This window comes from Anabrus simplex, chromosome 3 (assembly GCF_040414725.1).
Source record: "Anabrus simplex isolate iqAnaSimp1 chromosome 3, ASM4041472v1, whole genome shotgun sequence".
NCBI lineage: Eukaryota > Metazoa > Arthropoda > Insecta > Orthoptera > Tettigoniidae > Anabrus > Anabrus simplex.
In genome coordinates, this window is record NC_090267.1 from 149,994,638 (window position 1) to 150,005,056 (window position 10,419).

The 10,419-nt window shown below is 38.0% G+C and overlaps 1 protein-coding gene across 2 annotated transcripts in view; it reads right to left on the minus strand.

Annotated features, from left to right (window-relative positions):
* The window catches only part of LOC136866103 (nuclear transcription factor Y subunit alpha), a 72,755-nt gene extending 63,261 nt beyond the window's left edge, over positions 1-9,494 (minus strand). Inside the window, exons 1-2 of one of the 2 annotated variants that reach the window (XM_067142781.2) lie at positions 9,358-9,494; positions 8,630-8,774 (exon numbers count right to left, since the gene is read on the minus strand). In XM_067142781.2, coding sequence (XP_066998882.1) covers positions 8,630-8,710 — 81 coding nt within the window. In that variant the 5' untranslated portion in view covers positions 8,711-8,774; positions 9,358-9,494. Of the gene's footprint in view, positions 1-8,629; positions 8,775-9,142; positions 9,232-9,357 lie in introns of those variants that run through there. The other variant, XM_067142780.2, reaches the window with a different exon arrangement.
* Positions 9,495-10,419: the final 925 nt, after the last annotated feature.

Here is a 10,419-nt window from a genome sequence, read left to right on the forward strand (position 1 = left end):
ATAAAGCACCACGGCCTGAACTTTTAAAACTGATAATAGAAGATAATATTGATCAGATAACCAAGCTCTTTAACACAATATACAGTACAGGAGAAATCCCATGTGACTGGCTACAATCAACATCATTTCCATACCACGGAAATCACACCCGAGAAAATGTAATGATTACCGTCTTATACGTCTAATGAGCAACATGCTGAAAATATTTCTATGTATTATACATGCATGCATAAGATCAAAGTGCAAAACAGACACAGACGACAACCAAATGGCTTTGGTACCTAAGAGGCATTATTAATTGTCAATTATGTTCTCCTTCAAAGATGCCAAGAACAACACAAAGATCAAATCAAATCAAATCAAAATCTCTTTATTTGCAAATGAGGTGTCTACCTCGGTGGCAAATGGTACACTAAAATACATTATTGTCAAGCATTAAATTTTAAATTAACAGGAGACGAAGAAAATTTTCCTAGAATACAATATTATACAATTTATGCTAATAATTTTTTCTATTAAACACACACATCATCCTTAATAAATTTATATTGTTTACAAAATTCTATTAATAATATCTTACAAACATAGTCAACTCATATACAGTACGGTATGTGAAATTACTTCTAATAATACTATACAACTGGTATAAGATTAAAATTAACATTGAATTTATTTACATATTTATATTTTACCCATTTTGGAACCTAAGTAGCATAACGACCTGCTGCGTCTTAACCAGAGCCCCTTTTGCTACCACTTTTCAGAGTTCCTGAAGGGCCTTCACAGCTACCGTAGCGGTCCCAGGGCCCTCGAAGTCCCCACTGTACTTCACCCCTACAGGCAGTCCCCTACTTGGGCTGTCCAAACACCTTAGACCAGGGGATGGAATTAATTTAATCACACACATTTATTATTTACAATATCCTGCACTGGTCGAATGCCCTCTAACATTTAATTTATTATCTCTGTTGTTGTTTATTCTCTTCTTGAATATCTGTACAGATTTTGGAAAAGGATCAAACACTACCCCTGGTAAACTGTTCCACTCCTTCACGCCCTTCCCAATGAAAGAAAATTTACCCCAATCGCTTCTGCTAAAATTCCTTCTAATTTTGTACTTGTGGTCAGTTCTACCAATATAATTATTTTCCAACCGAAGCCTCTCACGGATATCTCCCCATGCTGCTTCTCCTGTATAGGCTCTATATAATCCTATAAGTCTACTTTTCTCCCTTCTCTTACTTAAAGTTTCCCACCCAAGTTCCTTTAACATTTCTGATACACTACTCTTTCTCCTGAAATCCCCTGTTACAAACCTTGCTGCTTTCCTCTGCACACTATCTAGTTCTTTTATTAGGTATTCGTGGTGAGGATCCCAAACACTGTTTGCATATTCCAATAATGGACGAACCATACTTAAGTAACTTTTTTCTTTTAATTCTTTGTTGCATCCTTTAAGTAGCCTCATTATGACATGTAACGATCTGTATGCTTTCCCAACAACGTCATCAACATGACCCTTCCAGTGCAAATTACTTTCAAATCTCACACCTAAGTATTTGCACTTGCCATCTTTTGGGATAACTACCTCATCCAAAGTATATTCAAATTCAGTTTTAAAGCTCCTGTTTGTAAATGTTGTAACAGTTGATTTGCCTCCATTAATCTTCATATTATTTTCTTCAACCCATTCCTGGATACTGTCAAGGTCCCTTTGTAATTCTGAACAATCCTCAATGTTATTTATTTCCCTATAAACAATTATGTCATCTGCATACAATCTTATTTTGGATGTTATATTGTTCCCTAAGTCATTTGCGTATATTAAGAAAAGTAACGGACCGATTATACTACCCTGTGCAATTCCCTTCCAGACTTTCTCTTCCTGTGATATATTATTTCCTACTTTGACTTTCTGAACCCTTGAATTTAGAAATGTTCTTATCCAACGTATAACCCTTACGTCCAATCCTATTCCCTCCAATTTCTTTAATAATATTCCATGTTCCACTCTATCAAAGGCTCTGGAAAGATCTATGGCTATGCAATCTAACTGGCCTCCTGAATCTAACTGATCTGATATGTCCTGCTGAAATCCCACCAGTTGTGCCTCGCAAGAAAATTTCTTTCTAAATCCGTACTGGCTCCTCATGAACCAATTTTTATCATCACATATCCCTCTGATGTACTTTGATATTAAACTCTCCAGTATTTTACAAACTATACTGGTCAGGCTGATTGGTCTGTAGTTCTCTGGTTTCCTTTTATCACCCTTTCCTTTATAAATTGGTATTATTATAGATTCCTTCCATTCCTTTGGTATCACACTATTATTTATGACATAGTCAAAGAGAAATTTTAAATAAGGCACTATATACCACCCCACTGTCTTTAATACCTCCCCAGTAATTTGATCACTTCCTACTGCTTTTCCTTGCTGAAGCAGTTGGATTTCTCTGAAAATATCTTCATTTGTGAATGAGAAGCTTCTTGTTTCCCTCTGTGTCTCTCCCTCTCTATCTTCTGTTACGGTTTCCAAGTCCTGACAATTTTCTACTGAATCTCGGAATTCCCTACTAAAGAGGTTTGCTTTCTCAGTATCTGTTAAATAGTGTTCACCCCCTTCTCCCACCATTGTAGATGTATTTCATGTTTCATTGCCTATGGAGGCTTTCAACAGAGTCAAACATGAAAAACGGATCCAAGATTCTCCAGCAGAAATGGTTAAGACATAAAATATATCCACATCATACCAAATCTTTACTGGAACCACCGAGCCAGAGTCAAGATTGGATGAACAAGAACTTCAGAGATAAGTATCAAAAGAGGAGCAAACCAAGGTTGCATACTTTCACCACTCCTATTCAATTTCTATGCAGATCACACATTCAAAGGAGCCTTGTATGATACTGAGCTAGGTGTGAAAGTAAATGGAGTCATCGTAAACAAAATAAGATATGCAGATGACACCAATTATATGCGACACCATTGAAGGTCTCAAAGAACTGCCCAGCAAAATTCATCTCAAAGGATACTGATACTGAAATATTAATGGACAGTTAAACTGTATTTCGTAAGGACAGAAATTCCATGCACACTTCAAAACTGGATGGGGGATGTGTTTTACTGGCTGTGAAACCTGACCTTGGGTCAGTGTCGCAGCCTGTGTGTGCTGGAAATTGGGAGTAGCAAGTAGTGAAAGTCAACCCTCAACCCGGTCATGCTGACTTCATTGTGTGCTGCTACCTGCTTCCAGATGAAGTGAACAACCAGCTTAATGACCTACGCCAAACATTGGGAAACATTACATCTGTTCTCAACACACAGGACACTGTTATTGTGTGCGGCGATTTTAACTTGAGCCAATTAGCCTGGAAAGCTGATGAGTCGTCAAAAGTACAACACATTATCAAACAAAGAAGTGAAGAGGTTTTCTTATTTCTACAAATTGTAAATGAATTCGATCTCAGTCAGATTTGTAATTTTCCTACTAGTAATGATAATTTTCTAGACTTAATTTTAGTCACAAATTACTTGGGAGTGGAGAGTGCGTCAAAATTGAAAATGTCTATGCCAAGGACATTTTGCTTCAAACTGCAAAACGAAGTCATATTGGCATGGAAGAAAGCTGATTTTTATTTGATGAGGGACCTTTCCTCCCTGTGCCCCTGGGATATGATTTAAAAATCCCACTCTGTGGATGAAGCTATGAGCACTTTTTATGACTCACTATAGGCAGTCATAAAAGACAGTATACCATTTCGAAAAAGTTAACGTCACAAAATATCCATCTTGATACAACTCAGAACTAATCCAGAAACTGAAAGAAAAAGACAGGGTAAGACGGAAAGACAAAAGATCAGGCCAAGAGTGTGACTGTGCAGTTTTCCACATTACGAGATGAATGTAAAAAAACTGCAGCTTGCTAAGTACAGAGACTACGTTAGGTTGGTAGAAGATGACGTCATCGCATGCCCTAAGCACTTTTGGAATTTCATTAACAATAAAAGAAAATCTTCCCGTCTGCCTCCCACTATGCTAATAAACGGAACAGAAATCCACGCAAAAGATAAAATTCTAAACACATTTGTGCAAACTTTTGCAAAGTACCATTCTCCTTCCGAGCCCGGCAATGCAACTTTTCTCCCCTATTTTCAATAGATCCAGTGCCTGTTCAAACTTTTGTGACAGAAGTGACAGGGATCCTGTCATCAGTAGATATCAACAAATCATGTGGGCCTGACGAGATACCTGGCATCGTCCTCTGTGAATATGCTACCCAGCTGGAAATTCCACTATGTGAAATTATAAATAAATAATTTAAGTGCGAGTGTTTTCCAGCCGAGTGGAAAAAGTGTTATGTAAACCCTATTTTCAAGAAAGGTAATAGGGTGTCGATAATTAACAACCAGTAGTGCTGCTTTCACTTTTATCGAAGGTGGCGGAAAAAGTCATATATAATCACCTGTATGACTCTTTTAGTCAGTACATAGACCCATCACAGCAGGGATTCGTTAAAGGCAGATCAACTGTTACCAATCGGGCAGTTTATTTTTCTTCAATTTCAGATGCATTGGACAAAGGTAAACAGGTTGATGTGATATATACTGATTTCTCCAAAGCCTTCGACTCTTTACAACATGAGACTTTGTTGAAGAAGTTGTCAGCGTGTGGGGTGTATGGGAGTATTTTCAAGTGGCAGAAGAGTCACTCAACAAAACGAATATGTTTTGTCAAGTCCGAAGGTCTGATCTCTAACTCCTACCTACCTTCACCTGGCGTCCCACAGGGATCACTCTTAGGGCCTCTCCTATTTGTTTTGTTTCTAAATGATATTACTACAGTCGTTCAGAGCAGTGAATGTGTCTTGTACGCTGACAACTTGAAACTATACGAAGTCATATGAAGACAGTGATGGCAATTAATTACATGAAGATTTGAAACAAATATGCGAGTGGTGTGAAAAGTGATCCCTCAGAGTAAATAAAGTTAGTGTAGTGTCATGTCATTTACTCGAAATATAACACCTGTATTTTACAAATATAAAATCAGTGGAGAATTTTTTAATCATGTGGAGGAGTTTAATGACCTAGGTGTAATTCTTAGTAACAGGAATGGCTTATCCTTTGAGAAACATATCGATAATTTTATAAAAAAATCTTTCAGACTACTGGGGTTTGTCAAAAGGAATTGTAAAGACTTCAGTAATATTGCATGTGCCAAAACACTGTTTTGTTCCCTGGTGAGACCCTCTCTCGAGTACAGTTGTGAGGTGTGGCTCCCGTATCAGAAAGGCCACATATACTATCTCAAACCATCTCGAAAGACTACAGATAAGGTTCATAAAGTGGATTAGTTTTGGATTCCTGGGCATGCCACTCTCTTCAAGCAGGTATGAAGAATTTGTAAAAATTCTTGGAATGAATCCGCTGGCAATGCGCCGAAAATGTGTGAACACAATGTTAGCAACTAAATGTTTGAAGAGTAATGTGGATTGTGCAGCTATACTGGGATTGATTCCACTTCATGTTCCATGCAGGCGAACAAGGCAGAAATGCACATTCCACCTGCCCAAATGTAGGACGGTTGCACATGAAAATTCTTGGTTCACGCAAGCCCTTAGGACCACAAATCAGCTGGAAGGGTCACTGGACATTTCTCACCACCCTTCCACTGCAATCCAGAACGCTCTTCTCAAGGGTGGAACATGATAGTTTGGTAAATTATGTGAATTATTATGTGAATAGTCTGTAGAAAATGTGTGAACATGTATATCTGTGGGTTTATGTATATAGGTAGGCCTATATTTGTATATATTATTTAATTTTTTATTTAATTTTCTATTGCATCATCTGTAATTGGGACATCCTGTAGGTGGTAAATAAATATTCTATTAAGGTCTAAACATCAATACTACAAAAACCAAGTTCATGATATTTACCAGAAACAACCAAGATCATGCCTCCATTTCATTATATAATAATTCTTTTTTTTTTTTTTTTTGCTTTACGGTGCACCGACACAGATAGGTCTTATGATGACGATGGGATAGGAAAGGCCTAGGAGTTGGAAGGAAGCAGCCGTGGCCTTAAGGTACAGCCCCAGCATTTGCCTGGTGTGAAAATGGGATACCACGGAAAACCATCTTCAGGGCTGCCGACAGTGGAATTCGAACCCACTTTCTCCCGGATGCAAGCTCACAGCCGCGCACTCCTAACCACACGGCCAACTCGTCTGGTTTAAATAATAAAAACAATGAACAAGTCAGTTTACATACCTTGGGGGCACTACAACAGACAATCTAGACCCTAACAGAGAGATCAGATGCCGTATTGAGATTTCCAGACCACTTTTCCAAAAGAACAGGTCATTCTTTTGTGATGATAATCTAAACCTCAAACTCAGACAGAAGCTGTTGAAATGTTACATCTGGTCAACACTACTTCATGGAGTAGAGACCCGGTCAGTCAAAGCTTCCTTCTTGAATATATTTGAAGCCTTTGAAATGTGGTACATAGGAGAATGCTCAGAATACCCTAGACAAATTTTGTAACAAATAATGAAGTGTTAAGGAGAAGAAGAACTGAGAGTAAGCTGGAAAACATCATGAAAGCCAGGAAAACAGCTTGTTTAGGCCATGTTCTATGAGGTAGAAAATATGGGCTTTTACACCTGATATTACAAGGCAAGATAAAAAGTAAGAAAGGAGCTGGTAGACCACCGATGTCACAGCTCCAAAACATCAAAGACTGGACTTGCATCAACAACACCAAACAACTCTTCAAGTTAGCTAAGCAAAGGGGTGCTTTCTCCATGGTGATCACCGACGCCTGGGGGACGGAATATGCCAGTTGAAGTAAAATATTTGCTTTCGGAGAAGTATATTATTCCATACATTAATAACTGGGAACCGGGCGAGTTGGCGAGTTGGCATGCAGCTATGATCTTGCATCCGGGAGATAGTGGATTCGAACCCCACTGTCAGCAGCAATGAAGATGGTTTTCCGTGGTTTCAGATTTTCATACCAGGCAAATGCTGGGGCTGTAGCTTAATTAAGGCCACGGCTACTTCCTTCCAACTCTTAGGCCTTTCCTATCCCATAGTTGCCATAAGACCTATCTGTGTCGGTGCGACGTAAAACCAATTGCAAAAAAAACGTTACTGGTACATGACTTAAACCAATTAAATTATGCCACACTGTCATCACTTTATTTTTAAAAGTGAAAATTTACAATTTGTATATTTAATGACTTTGATATTTGTTCCTGATAAGTTGACAAGTCACCAGTTTACCAGCCAATGCTGACTATGTAAATGTTTATGTGACAAAGAAGTTACATATATGAATATTATAGGCCTATTTATACACACATACATACATAAAATAATGGAACAACTGCATTCAGCACCAAGCAAACTTGTATATTTCCTTAACTGTTATTCAAGGGATCATTGTCCATCAGAAATGTAAAAATTTAAGAATTTGTGACACTTCAACTTTCTTCCTTGGGCTTGGCATGTGAGCAATATAAATGTGAAAATGTTTCGTATTTGTATCTCTAGCAAATACAGGCCTACACCCCATCATTTCATTCGCTGTTACAGTACCTCGCTTCAACGACTGCACTGAAATGGCACAGTTAATAGAAACAAGTATCGTACCTGACTGAATTCATAAGTAGTACAAAAACAAAGTTGTAGAAAGAATATTAGTGAAGAAAAGTAAGAATATAGGCTACTGGCAACAAAGCAACCTGCAGAGTTTTCGTATCAACATTTAAAAATATCAATGTAGGCCGTAACAAGAAACATAAGTTATTTTCAAACATTTTCTTTTGACAGTAGTTCAGTCAAGACAGAATAACCTAGTGTTCTGTCTTTTGTTTTCATCATGTCATTAATTAAATTAGATTAGGTTGCTGTTCAATTTGCTGCTGTAAGTGCCTACAGCTGTGGTTATGCTAAAAGAAAAGATGTGCAAATGAAACAGCATGGGTTTATACTAAAAAAAGAATGGGGCAGTAGAATATGCTACTGAAACTAGAATTCGAAGTGCTTAGACTATAAATCTGGCATTTGCTTGCAAAGTATCTATGCATTCTTCTGTCTACCCATTCACATACTGCTACAATAATGGTAGATCAGGCTTGTTTTAAATTTAAAATGTTTAGTTAAGCCTTTACAGCATAACTGGTATGTAATGTTACTGTTTCCTTTGATTACTTATGTGAGAAACTTCAGTGACAGGTTAGGTTGTAATCCAAAGAAGGAAAAGGGTAGAGATCTAATGGATATAAAGATTAGAGAGATTTTAGAGAGGAAAAAATCCATCTGTCATGAAACAAAAGTTTCGCAGCAACTTTCCAAGGACTACCACGCAACTTATAAATGCAAAATATCATCAATTAGTGGATGAAAACAATATCGTAATCAGAACATTTTAGAAAAAACTATTTTGCAAAGCAATGAAGAACATTTACGGTACTACATAATTTTCTATTGCAAGAGACATAGCCTATCAACCAAGTGATCAATGTAACAAGAGTTCAAAAGCACATGTTTTTTTTAATATTATATTATAAATTACTAAATTACGCCCCACGTACTAATGATTCATGATTCGCCTACCTGAACTTGCTGCCCACCAGCACCAGCCGGGACAGCTTGCATCACCGTCACCTGTCCATCACTCGCCAGTTGCTGTTCCATGCTTGTAAACTTGTGGTCCACAACCACAATAACTTTAGATGTGTATCAGCACGTCTGAAAAATACTAAAAACAAAATCGCACATGACTACCCAGAACATTGGATTTTGAGGTTATGGCTACTATTTTTTTATTACATTCCTTGGGCTACAGCATGTCTTTAAAAAATATCCCAATCCATATCAAAAGGTTAAAATAGTGCATAGGTCGAAACAAACATCATACCTAAAGACATGAATAATACTTTAGATAATGTAGGGAATGAATTCCATACGCACTAAAAAACAAAGGCTTTGTTGGAATGCTAGATGTAGGACAAACATCAATCACAGTACACAGAGAATATTGTAATAATGATATACGAGGTTAGGAAAAGCATCATATATACAATTCATTTCTGAAAATAAACGTAATACTGTAGTATGATAACATACAGCTCACGTTAAAACTTCTTGGAGGTAGGATAATGCACATTATGAAAATATATTTTACAGGAAGACTCATAGCAAACATGGCTTCCTTCCTTGTTTCAGTGCAAGTCACGACAAATTTAGGTTCAAAGGATGAAATTCTAATGAAACAATCAAATTTTGCCGGCCAACAGACGAACACATGATCAGAGAAGTTCTTAGATAATTTGTGGACTTACATTGGATATTTTCGACAGCACTTTCCCAATGATTGGTCGGCAAATTGTACACCAATGGTCGGCGAATCACCAGCCACACAACACTAGGCCAAGCTGTGTATTGGTGCTGTCTCCTACCCAACTACCACTCCCTGGCGAGCTAGCGACCCGCCAAGGTGGTCGATGCCCCGTTGGCTAATCGTGATGAGGGCACGTAATAGCGCAACAGGATTTCGTTTCAATTTAAATGACTGCTTATAAATAATTATTGACAATGAAACAGAATATTGCTGAATTTTTTGGGAGAAAAAAGCAGCTGAAACTGTGACATACCCCAAGTCAGTGAGAATCAGAAAACTACCGTCATAATTCATTATCCTGTAAAATCAAATAAGGTAATATATACGGTAATAATATTATAGGCTAATGTAAGAATGATGCGATGTATCTTGTTTTCATTTGTATTTATTACAATACCCGAACTCCACACTATTGTACCACTACCAGTTCCTAATTACCAGTAGACCATTTTTTCAGCGTCCAATATCAAGACGATAATTCACAATAAAACGAGGTTGTAAAAAATATTCAGGATATGTACTTGCATATCTGAAATACCGGTACCTCATACATGGAGATATGGGATGAGGGGTTCTCGGCTCGATATCGTAAACCCAAGCTGCTAACGGCTTGGAAGCGTGATCCGTGTCAATGACTTAGTTCCGTTGAAACCGATTTCCGCAGGTACGTAACAGAACATACGGTAACAGTTTCTCTTCAGCCTTCACCGCTTCCACTCCACTGAAAAAAGGGCCTTGCTTTAGCTTCAGATTGCTACGCAGAGTGGTCGATTTTTCTGTAGCATTCATAACCGAGTGTTCAAAAGACAGCAAAACACACGATATTTCCTAAAAACCAAAACCGGGCGAGTTGGCCGTGCGGTTAGGAGCGTGCAGCTGTGAGCTTGTATCCGGGAGATAGTGTGTTCGAACTCCACTGTCGGCAGCCCTGAAAATGGTTTTCCGTGGTTTCACACGTTCACACCATGCAAATGCTGGGGCTGTACCTTAATTAAGGCCACGG